Here is a 15,000-nt window from a genome sequence, read left to right as displayed (position 1 = left end):
CTAAAGTAATTCTTGTTGGTAGAAAAATAAAAATCAGTCCACCTTCAAAGAAAAACTAAAGTAATTCTTGTTGGTAGAAGAATCAAAATCTGGCTAAAATTATAACATCAAAGAGAACATCAAAATTATCTCAAGGATATAAAATCAAACTGGTTATTAGTAGTTGACTTCAGTATGTGTTTGTTTACCACATATGTATGTATGTGTATATATATGTATGTATGTGTATATATATATATATATATATGTATGTGTATATATATATATATATGTATGTGTATATATATATATATATGTATGTGTATATATATATATATATATATATATATATATATATATATATATACACATGTATATGTATGTATATATCTATGTATGTGTATATATATATATATATATATATATAGATATAGATATAGATATATATGTATGTATATATATATATATATGTATGTATATATATATATATATGTATGTATATATATATATATGTATGTATATATATGTATGTATATATATATATATATATATATATATATATATATATATATATAGTGCGAGCATGCAATCATAAAATAAGACATTTGCCAACATCTGCTTTGAGTTAAGAAAGAAAGCAATTTCTGCCCATTTTCTGACATGTTTCGGACCCATACCACCTGTAATTCCAGAGTGGAAATAAAGAGGCATCTATTTTTAATAGACTTTTATTTCTTTTAAGTGAATGACACCAGGCAATAGGCATGGTCCTGATTGTGGAAAAATCATTATGCATATACAGTAATTCATATATTTAGTGTGTAATAGTAAGTCTTAATAAATGTAAATTCAATCTAGTTAAATTATAAGCCTTTTGCGAGTCCTCTCCACAGGGACATCACAACAATACCATGAGATGACAATGTCACCACCAGACCTCCTCAGCTGGTCCTGGAAATAGCACATATACAAGCTATGGTGATTAATTCAAACTCCAGAGAGTAGCTTGCCGTTGGGAAACATCTGGGGTTCTTCTTGAGGACGGGCATCCTCAGGGCTACAGGTATGGTCTGTAGACCAAAAGCATTGTCGAGGCCACTGCACGAGTGGCTTGTGTGGCAGCTGGCTTCGTGTATCACCTGCGGTACCCGGTTCAAGTCGATGTTTTCACTATGCATAAGGACCAGAATAAAATCAGAAATACGTAGTGAGTGTGCGCATACATGCATACATACGTACATAGATACTGGTACATCTCAGTAAATTACACTTGTTTCAAAAGCTTGATTTAGTAAGGTAGTTCAATTCAAAAAGTGAAATTCATTACAGAGGTGCACTAGACACACTCCAAGTGAAATATTCATGAGTTCTTTTTAATATAGGCCTATTTGTATAATTTTGATGATTATATCTTACAGCAAAGGAAAACCCCAAATTAACCATCACTCGAAACTAGGATATTACATAACAATCAAGAAACAATGAAAATTATTTTTAATGTAGAAATTAGGCAGGAATTTACCCTCTGAAAAGTACTATCCCAAATGTTTAATGAATCTATATCCTTTACATGATGCTATACCAGTATTTTCTACCTTAATTCTAATACCTGTACAGTACATACCTACAAACTGAGAGACCCACCAACTCACTGGCCTACCCCACTACTCCTGCAACATGTGAAATCCAATACACGTGTATACTTCGGCCACACTGCAAACCCGACTGTATTCGTAAATCGATTGTTAACACTGACACTATTAAAAAAAAAAAGCATCATTTTTGGCCGAATTTTAGATACAAATTTCAGATCAGATCTCATTGGATTGTGTAGCCGTACTCCATGTTATATTGTGTCACGGTTATTTCCAATCAGTACTTTCATACGGAGACAGTACTCACATATAATTCCAGGGGGCAATACTGCGTTCATTGATGTTGCTGGGCATATTGGCGAATTGGCTGTAGTAGTCCTGCAAGCTGTACGCGCAGATCGATTCGTCGATACATTGGCTCTGCATTGGCAGAGCCAGGCACTGATGGACAGCCAGAAAGCACAGCAAAAATACACGCAGCATCTGGACACAGAAAAAAAATAGGACTGGATTTTGTTATTTTCTTTGTAACATTTAATTTAGAGTAAGCTTAAGTATGTCAGTTCCCTGCAACTCTGATCAAGATGAGCGGTATAGATGATGGATAGATTTATCAACAACATAAATGTAAAAGTCACATACCTGAATCTTTTCCATTACTAATTTCCAAGGGTAGGACAGGACACTGTAATCTAGATTTCTAGATTAAGCCTTGGAGATGTTGCGGACTCTGTTGTTTGTCTTTGATCTTCAATGCGCTCCCTGGCTGGAGTTTTGACAACCATTCTTTTTATTTGTGTGCATGTGCGTGTGTCTGCACATGTGTGCTCGTCATATGAATTTTAAAAGGTATTCGTAATTCGTCATCAGTAAATCTGAAATGTTGGTGAGGGGACACACGTTGGTCACTCTTTCACATTCATGTCCTTTGTCAATTAATATTCAACCTTGAGGGTATAATTTTATTCACAGATGTAACAATGTAGCAAATGAGAGAGCACTTTTCACTACCCCCTCACATCCATGGAAAGGGACTTATCTATTCCATAACTCTAAAACAACCTTGGTTCATCATAATGAAGGATGATGTAGTCACTTGTGCGTAGTAATGATGTAGTGTGTGTGTGTGTGTTTTATGCACGTTTTTTCTTTGGGATATGGCAATACATTTTTTTTAAGAGTTTGACTTTGGACAGTGGAACCTTGGGTTACAATTGATTCGGTTAATGAACAAATTTTTTTTTAAAGTAAAATTACCTCAGGTGCCATACTATTTTTGGTTACCAAACAGCCTTGGCATGGCCGCGTAAGTTTCAAAACTTTTTCTCACACCGCATACCAGTGGCTGAGTGCTTCAGGTATCTTTGTTTTTGCCTAAAATGGCCACCACATCCCATCCACATCCGTCGCTATATCAAACACCTCCATGATTTTCTCATTCAACAGTTAGTTAGCTCTGCTTGATGCATTTCATGTTCTTTATGAAAACTGGCTTTCAGATACAACCAAGTAAATATGCAGGTAAATAATTATAAAATCATGCATCTTTGATCAATAGACCAGTAACCTGTTTTTTTCCCCTTTTCTGTGTTTAGAAAATTGCACAAGCCGAAAGGGACTCAATGCATCATGCTTCGTGCATGAATTCACTGGCATCTTCCAGGGCCAAACAGTACGTTTTAAGATGACGTCTGTTTGTGGACATGTGATGAGTCTGGATTTTATTGGTGGGTATTATTCATATTGTACCATGCTAACCGGAGTACCTGTTGTTCAAATTGTTGTCTGTGTTTTGGTGAAAAAAACTTTTTTAATTGTTATTTTTCAAACTGGAGCTTTATTTATTTATTTGTTTGTTTTTAAAGACATTTTCACCCAGGCCACAAGAGATGACAATACTGTTTAAGCCTATTAGCTCCTCTAACGTGTGTTTATATTTTTCAGTATTGGAACTTTTATATTTCTTAATGCAGCCGTATGGGGGGCACAAGCCCGTACAAACTGTAGGCCGATCCCAAGCCCGGATAAATGCAGAGGGTTCCGTCAGGAAGGGCATCCATCTTAAAACTTTGTCAAACAAATATGAGCATTCATCCAAATAGTTCCATACCGGATCGGTCGTGGCCCAGGTTAACAACTTCTGCCACCGGCGCCGTTAACCTACAGGGTGCCGGTGGAAATTCAGCTACTGTGGGTCGATGACGGAGAGGGGGAAAGCGGGTTCTTAGGCAGAAAGAGAATAGGAAAGCACATGGACTAGAACTGAATGTGGGGAATTTGAATGTTGGGACTATGACAGGAAAAGCTCGGAAGTTAATTGACATGATGATTCGGAGAAAGGTTGATATATTGTGTGTCCAGGAGAGCAGGTGGAAAGGCAGTAAGGCTAGTTTAAGGACAGGGTTCAAATTATTTTACCATGGTGTAGATGTGAAGAGAAATGGAGTAGGGTTTATTTATTTTTTAAATTTATTATTATTATTTTATTTTTTTTAAAGGAAGCATTAGCTAAGAATCCCTTAGAGGTGAAAAGAGTATCAGATCGAGTGATGAGGCTGAAACTTTAAATTGAGGGTGTTATGTATAATGTGATTAGTGGCTATGCCCCACAGGTAGGAGGTGACCAAGAGGTGAAAGAGAAAGTCTGGAAGGAGCTCGACAAAGTAGTTCTGAGCATCGCAGACAGAGAGCGAGAGTTGTGATTGGTGCTGATTGTAAAGGACATGTTGGTGACAGAAATAGAGGTGATGAAGAAGTGATGGGTAAGTACGGCCTCCAGGAAAGGAACTTGGAGGGACAAATCGTGGTAGACTTTGCGAAAAGGATGGAAATGGTTGGAGTGAACACTTTCTTCTAGAAGAGGCAGGAACATAGGGTGACCTACCAGAGCAGCGGTAGAAGCACGCAGGTGGATTACATCTTGTGCAGACGATGTCACCTGAAGGAGGTTACTGACTGTAAGGTAGTGGTAGGGGAGAGCGTGGCTGGACAGCATAGGATGGTGGTGTGTAAGATGATTCTGGTGGTGGGGAGGTTAGGAAGACAAAGGCAAAGCAGAGAACCACGTGGTGGAAGCTGAGACAGGACGAGTGTTGTGCATCTTTTCGGGAAGAGGTGAGACAGGCTCTCGGTGGACGGGAGGAGCTTCCAGAAGACTAGACCACTGCAGCCAAGGTGATCAGAGACGCAGGCAGGAGAGTACTTGGTGTATCTTCTGGTAGGAAAGGGGAGAAGGAGACTTGGTGGTGGAACCTCAAAGTACAGGAAATCATACAAGGAAAGTGGTAAGCTAAGTAGTGGGACACTGAGAGAACCGAGGAGAGGTGAAAGGAATACATGGAGATGCGACGTAGGGCGAAGGTAGAGGCGGCAAAGGCCAAACAAGAGGCATATGGTGACATGTATGGCAGGTTGGACACTAAAAAAGGAGAAAATGTTTTACACAGGTTGGCCAGCTAGAGGGGTAGAGATGGGAAGGATGTGCAGCTGTTGAGGGTCTCTAAGGATAGAGAAGGAAATGTGTTGACTGGTGCCAGTAGTATGCTAGATAGATGGAAAGAATACTTGGAGGAGTTGATGAATGAGAGAGAAGGGAGAGTAGAAAAGGCAAGTGTGGTGGACCAGGAAGTCGCACTGATTAGTCAGGGGGAAGTTAGAAAGGTACTAAAGAGGATTAAAAAGGCAGTTGGTCCTGATGACTTACCTGTGGAAGTTTAAAAGCATCTACGAGAGGTGGCTGTGGAGTTTTTGACCAGCTTGTTCAACAGAATTCTAGCAGGTGAGAAAATGTATGGATGGATGGATGGAGGAAGTGTGCTCGTGCCCATTTTTAAGAACAAGGGTGATGTGCAGAGCTGTGGGAATTACAGAGGAATAAAGTTGATGAGCCACACAATGAATTCATGGGAAAGAGTAGTGGATGCTAGACTTTGGACAGATGTATTTGCGAACAACCGTATGGTTTCATGCCTAGAAAGAGTTCCACAGATTCGTTATTTGACTTGACAGTGTTGATGGAGAAGTACAGAGAAAGTCAGAAGGAGCTCCATTATGTCTTTGTAGATCTAGAGAAAGCGTATGCCAGAGTACCCAGAGAGGAACTGTGGTACTGGATGCGGAAGTCTGGAGTGTTAGAGAAGTATGTTAGAATAATACAAATGATGGGTGAGGGCAGCAGAACAGTGATGAGGTGTGATGTAGGTGTGACAGAGGAATTTAAGGTGGAGGTGGGACTGCGTCAGAAATCAGGCCTGATCCCCTTCTTTTTTTCAGTGGTGATGGATAGGCTGACAGATGAGGTTAGACTGGAATCCCCGTGGACCATGATGTTTGCAGATGACATTGTGATCTGCAGTGAAAGCAGGGAGCAGGTGGAGGAACAGTTAGAAAGATGGACGCATGCACTGGAAAGCAGAGGAATGAAGATTAGCCGAAGTAAGACAGAATATATCTGCATGAATGAGAGGGGTGAGGGAGAAGAGTGAGGCTACAGGGAGGAGAGGTAGCGAGGGTGCACGACTTTAAATACTTGGGGTCAACAGTCCAGAGCAATGGTGAGTGTGGTAAGGAAGTGAAAAAACAGGTCCAAGCAGGTTGGAACGGGTGGACGAAGGTGTCAGGTGTGTTATGTGACAGAAGAGTCTCTGCTCGGATGGTGGGCAAAGTTTATAAGACAGTGGTTAGACAGATACTGACTGGTTTTCTTGATGGGTATTACAGGAGCTGAATTGGGATATTCTCGCTGTTGATTACGCTGCATTGCTTCCAGTAGACCTCGTCGCTGATGTCAAATACTGTTTCTTACTCCTTGAACACTGGCACATCCACACAGATGTAATTTCTGATTACTCCGCAGCGGACTAATATGTGCGTGCATCGGCCTGAGGTTCCGCCTGCGCGTTCGGGACCTGCTTTTTTTGGATAAGTCACAGGAGTTGACGAGACCAGAAAAAACACTTCCGCTGCTTCTGCCGTTAAGAAGTAACGGTACTTTTACTCCGTTACAATGATCTAAATTTCGCTGGCTACTTTTATTGATCAATTATTGCTTATTTACCAACTATTTCGTGCGCAAGACTTCGACTTCCGCATTGGCCGCTGTTTGCGTCAATCCAATTTAAGCGCTGGCGACGTTTACTTCTAGTTCACCAATCAAACGACACAAGAAAGTCACATGACCTCACACGACATCTTCCATTGGGCTTGCCGGGTGTAGGTATTAACACTAGATAAGCCAGCCCGGTTGATTGTCGTGCCTACGTGGCGGCCAGGTTGGGAAGGTCGTCGTTACCATAAAGGAAACAGTGCGCTACTCGTGTTTACATTTAGGCGAACAAAAACAACACCTTTCATGGATTGTAGTATTTGTCTGCCACTGTCTGCCCAAACATGGATATTTCAGCTCTTTTCTAACTTGACAAAACAAGTAATTTTTTGGAGGACTACTTTTTACTGTTACTTGAGTCACATTATTGTCAAGAGTACTGTTCTTACTTGAGTACAATGTTTGGTTACTCTACCTACCTCTGCAGCGGACATTTTTTCTCATCAGATGAGCCAGTGTCATATTTGTTGGACTGGTCTTTTGTATTTTCGCGTTGAGGTGCTGCGGGTCGTGGCCCTGGTTGTGCTCCCAGCGAAACCACAAAACACACGTAACATCGGCGACGAGTTGATCGTTTTGTATTAGGAAACGCACCTACAATTATCTCATTAGTTTCCAGATGTTAATGTTAAATGTATTAAGCGACGGAGCGATGTTCGGGATTATGTCACAACACAGAATGAGCTAACTTCAAATTCAGAAATGGACAATAAAAACTGAAAAATATTGTACTTAATATTTTCCTGGAGGATGGATTTTGAATTAGCCTTTGAAGTTGGTTATAGTGAAAAATGAAGTGAAACAGACTGATTTTAGTCAATTGTTTTCCAGAATGAGAGTGCTTAAAGAGGAGGATGCTATTCATGTGGCACATCTTGAAGCAGCCATGTTTCTCCTTGGACTTAAGCTCAGTTGTTGTCATGGTAACACAAACCCATGCTCATATTGGCCCACCCCGGAGTCTGGGAGGGTTTCATGTTTCATATTCTCGATTATAGCATATGGTTGATAAGAATGACAATGTTCTTGGAATAATGATTAAAATCTATTGGAAAACATTCCTTATTTTTCAAGCTAAGTACAACAACTGGGATAAGGTGGACCCTGCAGAACTTTTCAGCAAAGCGCCAACAGAAAAAAAGGAGGTCAACCCCAAACTCAACATGGTGAAATTCCTCCAAGTAAGTAAAATATGAATGTGTCTGATGGCTCTCTTAAACTAGAGGTCATGTATTGTTCTTTGTATCTGTGACGCGTTCCGATATTCTTTTTTTGTCAGGTTGAAGCCAGAGGTTGTGACTACTTGGTTTTATGGTTGGACTGTGACAAAGAAGGGGAGAACATCTGTTTTGAGGTCAGGAAAACTTCATTCCACTACATCATTTGCAACTAGACGGACCTCACCCCTACTCAAAAGCGTATTTTAATATTCTGCTCAGTGTAGATTTGCGTTGCGAATTTCAGTTAGGGGAATTTTGTGTCACAGCTGGGCTTAGTAAATGTACACTTTGCTAGAGAAACATTACGAACTTTACATTGTTGAATGGCACTCAGACAACAGCCGTTTTCTGCTATTCATAAATGGATGTGACGTACTTGCGGATCCGTGCATCCTTTGTTTAAGAATAGATGTTTGAGTGTTTAGACTGGAACAATGACGCCAGTGTTTTATAAATCGAATTCTGTGTTTATCGATTTTTATTTGGAAATGGCACTGAAAAGTCTAAAATGCCAAGCTTCTCATGAGAACAAGCTGGCCATTGAGTTTATACATATTCAGTTGCTTTTGAAATGTTTGGTAGTGGTTGTGAAGACCAGCATTTAACTCAAGACGTGAACCCCTCACACTAAAAAAAAAAAAAAAGGTTTTCTGTTTGTGTTTACTGACTTGAATAATTTACCTTTGAAAATCTTTTTTCCAAGGTTTTAGAGGCTGTACAACCAGTGATGAAGGGGGTCGTTCGGGAGCAGACAGTTTACCGTGCCAAATTCAGCTCCATTACTGACACTGATATCTGGAAGGCTATGAATCACCTTGGAGAGCCCAACCACAATGAAGCCCTTGCAGTGGATGCACGGCAGGAACTGGATTTACGCATTGGTTGTGCCTTCACTCGGTACATTGTTTTTCAATGCAGTCTAGCTTTGTGTGCCTCAATCTACGAAATATTCTTTACATTAGAAGCGTCAAACTTGTTTTAATTGCCGACATGTTATGGTTGCCCTCAGAGGAGGTTATAACTGTGAAACCGTAAACGTACAAGCCTATCATGTTATCACATAACTGTCCCTTCCTTTACCAACAAATTGATGAATAAAAATGTTTGGATATCCAAAGTCAAGGAAATAATTGTGGCAAGCAGTGCCACTGTTGGTTCACTTGTCTGTCAATGCTGAAGTGAGCCAAAACAAATCAGAGTGCACGTTATTTTGTGCCTATCAACAACATCACAATTGTTGGCATGGCACAAAAATATGAAAAGGAGGGGCCTCGAAGTGAGAAGAGTAAAGCCAGCCCCACAAGTGATGTTGCAACTAGGGCTGTCACTATTGAGTATTCTTAGAATCAATTATTCCAACAATTAATTGGATAAAAAAAATTTACATTCAAGTTTATTGCAAAATATTTTTTCCCTGATTATTATTATTATTTGGGATTGTTTAATGATTAACGAAATCCAAAAACAACAATTAAGCAATATCACACGAGGGAGTGATGTTGATTCTTTTGAAAACTGAGAGAAAGTTTTTGGCCCCCTTCTCAAATTCTTATAAATTGGCATAGTTTCCTAACTTTAATGTTTAAGATCAGCAAACAAATGTAAATATTAGACAAATATAACCCAAGTGAACGTCTGGCAGAATCCCCTGTCAAAAGGAGTTTCAGCTCCCACCTCCAGCAGAACTTCACCCACGTCCCGGGGGAGGCGGGGGACATTGAGTCCGAGTGGACCATGTTCCGTGCCTCCACTGCTGAGGCGGCCGACCGGAGCTGTGGCCGTAAGGTGGTCTGTGTCTGTCGTGGCGGCAATCCCTGAACCAGTTGGTGGATACCAACAGTAAGCAATCCCGTCAGCTGAAGGAGTCCTATAGAGCCTTTTTGGCCTGTGGGACTCCTGAGACAACCGATGGGTACCGGCTGGCCAAGCGGAATGCAGCTTTGGTGGCGGCTGAAGCAAAAACCCGGGCGTGGGAGGAGTTCACTGAGGCCATAGAGAAAGACTTCCGGACGGTTGCTAGGAAATTCTGGTCCACCTACCGCCGTCTCAGGAGGGGGAAGTGCACGATGTGTATAGTGGGGATGGGGTGCTGCTGACGTCGACTCGAGACGGTGTGAGTCGGTGGGGAGAATCCTTCGAAGACGTCCTCAATTCCACCGACACGCCTCCCCATGAGCAAGCAGAGTCTTGGGTCTCCTATCTCTGGGGTTGAGGTCACTGAGGTGGTTAAAAAGCTCCTCGGTGGCAAGCCCCGGGGGGTGGATGAGATTCGCCCTGAGTTCCTTAAAGCTCTGGATGTTGTGGGGCTGTCCTGGTTGACACGCTTCTACAACATCGCGTAGACATTGGGGACAGTGTCTCTGGATTGGAAAAGTGGGGTGGTGGTCCCTCTTTTTGAGAAGGGGGACTGGAGTGTGTGTTCCAACTACAGGGGGATAACACTCCTCAGCCTCCCTGGTAAGGTCTATTCAGGGGTGCTGTAGAGGAGGGTCTATCGGGAAGTCAAATATTGGATTCAGGAGGAGCAGTGTGTTTTTCTTCCTGGCTGTGGAACTGTGGACCAGCTCTAAACCCTCGCCAGGGTCCTCAAGGGTGCATGGGAATTCGCCCAACCAGTCTACATGTGTTTTGTTGACTTGGAGAAGGCGTTGGACTGTGTCCCTCGGGGAGTCCTGTGGGGGGGTGCTTCGGGGGTATGAGGTACCGAACTCCCTGATACGGGCTGTATGACCAGTGTCAGAGTTTGGTCTGTATTGCTGGCAGTAAGTCGAACTCGTTTCCTGTGAGGGTTGGACTCCGCCAAGGCTGCCCTTTGTCACTGATTCTGTTCATTACTTTTATCATACATGCAAATCAGTCGCCTTTCGGTTAGGGATTATGTCACAACACAGAATGAACTAACTTAAAATTCAGAAATGGCTAATAAATCACAGAAAAATACTGTGCTTAATATTTTCCTGAAGGATTCATTTGGGGTTAGCCTTTAAGAGTATTTTCGTGAATCGTATAGACCCGATGAGTTTTTCGTGGGGGGTGTCGCCGTCGCTATCGTCATAGGTTGTTTCGTACTCCTTGAACGCTGGCAGCTAAATCCATTCCACACATCCACCATCCACACACAAATGTAATTTCTGAATATTACTCCGCGGCGGACTAATATGCGCACACATCGGCCTGAGGTTCCGCCTGTGCTGCTTTGGATAAGTCACAGGAGTTGACTCGACCAGAAAAAAACACTTCCGCCTCTTCGGCTGTTAAGAAGTAATGGTACTTTTACTCTGTTACAATGATCTAAATGTCACTCGCTACTTTTATTTATCAATTATTGCTTATTTAGCAACTATTTCGTGCGCGAGACTACGACTTCCGCATTGTGTGCGGTTTGCTTCAATCCAATTTAAGAGCTAGTGACGTTTAAGTCTAGTTCACCAGTCAGACGACACAAGAAAGTCACATGACTTCACACTAAGTCTTCTATTGGGCTTCCCTGGCGTAGGTATTAACACTAGATAAGCCAGCCCGGCTGATCGTCGTGCCTATTTGGCGGCCATGTTGGGAAGGTCGTCCTTACCATGAAGGCAACGGCGCGTGACTCGTGTTTACATTTAGACGAACAAAATCAACAGCTTTCATGTATTATTTGTCTGGCACTGTCTGCCCAAACATGGATATTTCAGCCCACTTATAACTTGAGAAAACACCTTGCAGTAAATTGCAGATGTTTTGTTGTAATTTTGGTTATGCATACACACACATACACACAGCAATATCAGAATCTGCACGTTCACATTTTATTTTGTTATTTTTATTTTATTGTTGTTCATGCTGTGGTTAAAAAAATCTGAAGTTACTCACTCTTTACTCAGTACTTGAATAATTATTTCACTATGTACTTTTTACTCTTAAGTAATTTTTTGGAGGACTACTTTTTTACTTAAGTCACACTATTGTCAAGTAACTCTTACTTGAGTACAATATTTGGCTACTCTACCCACTTCTGGAGCGGACATCCTTTATTGCTACTCTAACCTTCAAGCAACATTTTTGCTCATCAGATCAACCAGTGACATATTTGTTGCACTGGTCTTTTGTATTTTCGCATGCTGCGGGTCGTGGGCCTGGTTGTGGTCTCAGGGGAACAGCGAAGCACACGTAACATCGGTGACAAGAGCTCAGAGTAGAGCCGCTCCTCCTCCACATTGAGAAGAGCCAGATGAGGTGGCTGGGGCATCTGATTAGTATGCCTACCAGACACCTCCCTGGTGAGGAGTTCGGGGCACGTCCCACTGGGAGGAGATCCCGGGGATGACCCAGGACACGCTGGAGAGACTATGTCCCCCGGCTGGCCTTTTGAACGCCTTGGAATCCCCCAGGAAGAGCTGGATGAAGTGGTTGAGAGAGAAGTCTGGGCGTTGCCGCTAAAGCTACTGTCCCTGTGACCTGACCTCGGATAAGCGGGAGAAAATGGATGGTTGGCTGGATGGCTGGATGGATGGATGGCACTCCAAGCTAACACTCTGGTGAATGAGGCCTCATAGTCACAGAACACACTGGTCACTTTCTTATTCCTCACTTTTTAATGGGGGTTATGCGGAATGTCATGTGACCAAACTAGTAAACAGATTTGCAGACATCCTCTATGTACAGCGATAACTGTGGGCTGATTACATCATGGTTTGAAGCTGAACTTGCTCGAACATTGTTTTGTTGCTAGCATCTTCAGACAAAAGTTAAATACATGTACCTGTACATTATTTAATTATACATGTATGATTTTATATAAAAGTACAACGTAGCCGTTTAAATATTTGTTCACATGCTTTGTCCTGGCCTCCTCCACTAGTGCTTCATCCCGACATCATGCACAATTATGGTTAGACCTCTATGTTTCTGTGTGCCTTTTAGGCATATTTTTCCATAAAATATTACACTGCAACTTTTTTGATTTCATGACGTGGGAATTTTTTTTTTCCCAAGTGCAATAATTTATTTCCCTCAATGTGTTTTTCTTAATTTAAGACAAAATCTATCATACTGATCTAACATGTTTTAACTTTATATTTTATTTGATGTTTTTTCTATATTTGATCATAACAGTTCTTTCACTCTATTGAGGACAGTAATTGTAGATGATGATGATAGTTTTAAGCCTCCCTTCTGAATGTCAAATTATTTGTAGGTTCCAAACCAAATATTTCCAAGGGAAGTATGGAAATCTGGATTCTTCTTTAATATCATTTGGACCCTGCCAGACCCCAACTCTCGGCTTCTGTGTGGAACGTCATGACAAAATCCAGTCCTTTAAACCAGAGAACTACTGGGTTATAAATGCAAAGGTAGAGCACCCAGAAACCCTGGACATCAAGAAATGTGTTGGTATATTGAGAAGCATTTTCTTTGGCAGGTCTTCAAAGGGAAGGACAACCCATTGATCCTTGATTGGAATCGGGTTAAGGTCTTCGACAAGGAGGTGGGCCAAATGTTTGTCAACCTGGTCAAGACATCCAAGGAAGCCCAGGCAAGTATACAACGCACATAATCTCTGTAAATTTGGTGCTCTCTCTGGTCACTATTTGCCACTTTTCTAAGATTGAAACATATTCCTCGTCATTTATAGTACATTGAAAACAATGTATCATATTTCCTGTAATATTGTTTTATATTGCATTTCATATGGTGGCTGGGAAGTGCAAAACAATATGACAAATTGTGAAACACTTTTCTATTTCAGAAAACAAATTAACAAGTCGAAACAAATTTACATTTCAGAAAACATTAACAAAAGCCGAAACACTTTTCCATTTCAGAAATCAAATTAAGAAGACATGAAACAAATGAACAAAAGATGAAGCAAATTACAAGTGACACAAACCGGACAGGGATGTACCATATCACAGATTGACGCATTATTAGGAAGACTTGCCCCGCTTCAACATGATTGGCTCTTGCATTGCGGGGAGGGTAGGCTACGCAGAGGTAATGAAACAACCATCCCAAATATGTATCACATTTGTACAAAATAAAAAAAACGAAGACCTTTATGGTTAGGTTTAAGACTAGGGTTGGTGTTAAACCAGTTAAGGATGGGTTAAGGTTAGGATTATGGTGGGTAAGGGTTAATGTTGGCGCACACCGAGCGACATTGCCGAACCGGACTGAACTATGGCGCAGTGTGCGTTGTTTGGCAACTGTAGCCATGAGTGACCGACGGATCGGCCACTCATGTAAACAGGCGACTCAAAACTCATGGTTTTGCCGCGATTAAAAATTTGAATCGCCGTTGTCGTTGCAGCGACAAAGCTTTATAGTTAATGGCATTTATATTAACACGTAAGAGAGAGTATTAGAATGGCCTTTCAGTCAAAATGATGGATTGCCGATGATGTCACCCCCTGGCATGCTGCCAGCGCACGTGCCCGATGACGTCACGTGTCCATTGACGTCACATCCGGTAGCATGTGAAAACAAAGTGACATCATGATAGCCAGTCCCCATAGCGTTGATATTGCATGACATGATCCTCGAGGACACCTGGGACCCGAACCAGTGCCTGTAGGAACAAAGGAAAACAATGGGTGTCACCGACGGTCATAGTGCAACAAAAAATATCATTTGTGATCATACCAGTGAATATTGTCCTTAGGGCTATGCCTCGCATCGATGGCACGTGTGACCGTGCCCCGCGAGCTTTGCCAAGGCAGCTGCAAAGGATTCACGCCAATGCATATTTCTCAGGTCAAGTACATGCCGTCGCAAGGTCACAACCCCACATCTGCAAAGAAAATGAGTTCCTGTGGGTACGGAATGTATTCAGACCCCCTTAAATTTGTCACTCTTTGTTATATGCAGCAATTTGCTAAAATTACTTTAAGTTCATTTTTTTCCCTCAATGTACACACAGCACCCCATATTGACAGAAAAAAATGGAATTGTTCAAATTTTTGCAGATTATGTCAGAATGACCCGACAGAAGCCTCTTCTCAGTGCAAGACACATGAAAGCCCGCACGGAGTTTGCTAAAAAAACACCTGAAGAACTCCAAGATGGATATAAGATTCTCTGGTCTGATGAGACCAAGATAGAACTTTTGCGGTATGTGTGG

The 15,000-nt window shown here is 41.7% G+C and overlaps 2 protein-coding genes across 3 annotated transcripts in view; one reads left to right on the top strand and one right to left on the bottom strand.

Moving 5' to 3' along the window:
* Positions 1-15,000, top strand: part of top3b (DNA topoisomerase III beta) — a 115,266-nt gene that overhangs the window by 22,991 nt on the left and 77,275 nt on the right. For both annotated transcript variants that reach the window (XM_061765118.1, XM_061765117.1), the window contains exons 2-7: positions 3,170-3,301; positions 7,753-7,859; positions 7,958-8,032; positions 8,602-8,795; positions 13,078-13,234; positions 13,303-13,416. In XM_061765118.1, the coding sequence (XP_061621102.1) occupies positions 3,170-3,301; positions 7,753-7,859; positions 7,958-8,032; positions 8,602-8,795; positions 13,078-13,234; positions 13,303-13,416 (779 nt within the window). The remainder of the gene's footprint in view (positions 1-3,169; positions 3,302-7,752; positions 7,860-7,957; positions 8,033-8,601; positions 8,796-13,077; positions 13,235-13,302; positions 13,417-15,000) is intronic.
* Positions 711-2,352, bottom strand: il17a/f2 (interleukin 17a/f2). The gene is made up of 3 exons (XM_061765108.1): positions 2,217-2,352; positions 1,882-2,057; positions 711-1,149 (listed from the first exon to the last, which is right to left on the bottom strand). Exons 1-3 carry the CDS (start codon positions 2,229-2,231, stop codon positions 921-923), a joined length of 420 nt encoding a protein of 139 aa, XP_061621092.1. The 5' UTR covers positions 2,232-2,352; the 3' UTR covers positions 711-920.

This window comes from Phyllopteryx taeniolatus, unplaced genomic scaffold (assembly GCF_024500385.1).
Source record: "Phyllopteryx taeniolatus isolate TA_2022b unplaced genomic scaffold, UOR_Ptae_1.2 contig_25, whole genome shotgun sequence".
Classification (NCBI taxonomy): Eukaryota; Metazoa; Chordata; class Actinopteri; order Syngnathiformes; family Syngnathidae; genus Phyllopteryx; species Phyllopteryx taeniolatus.
The sequence above is the reverse complement of the archived record's forward strand: the minus strand, read 5'-3'. Positions and strand labels throughout refer to the sequence as shown.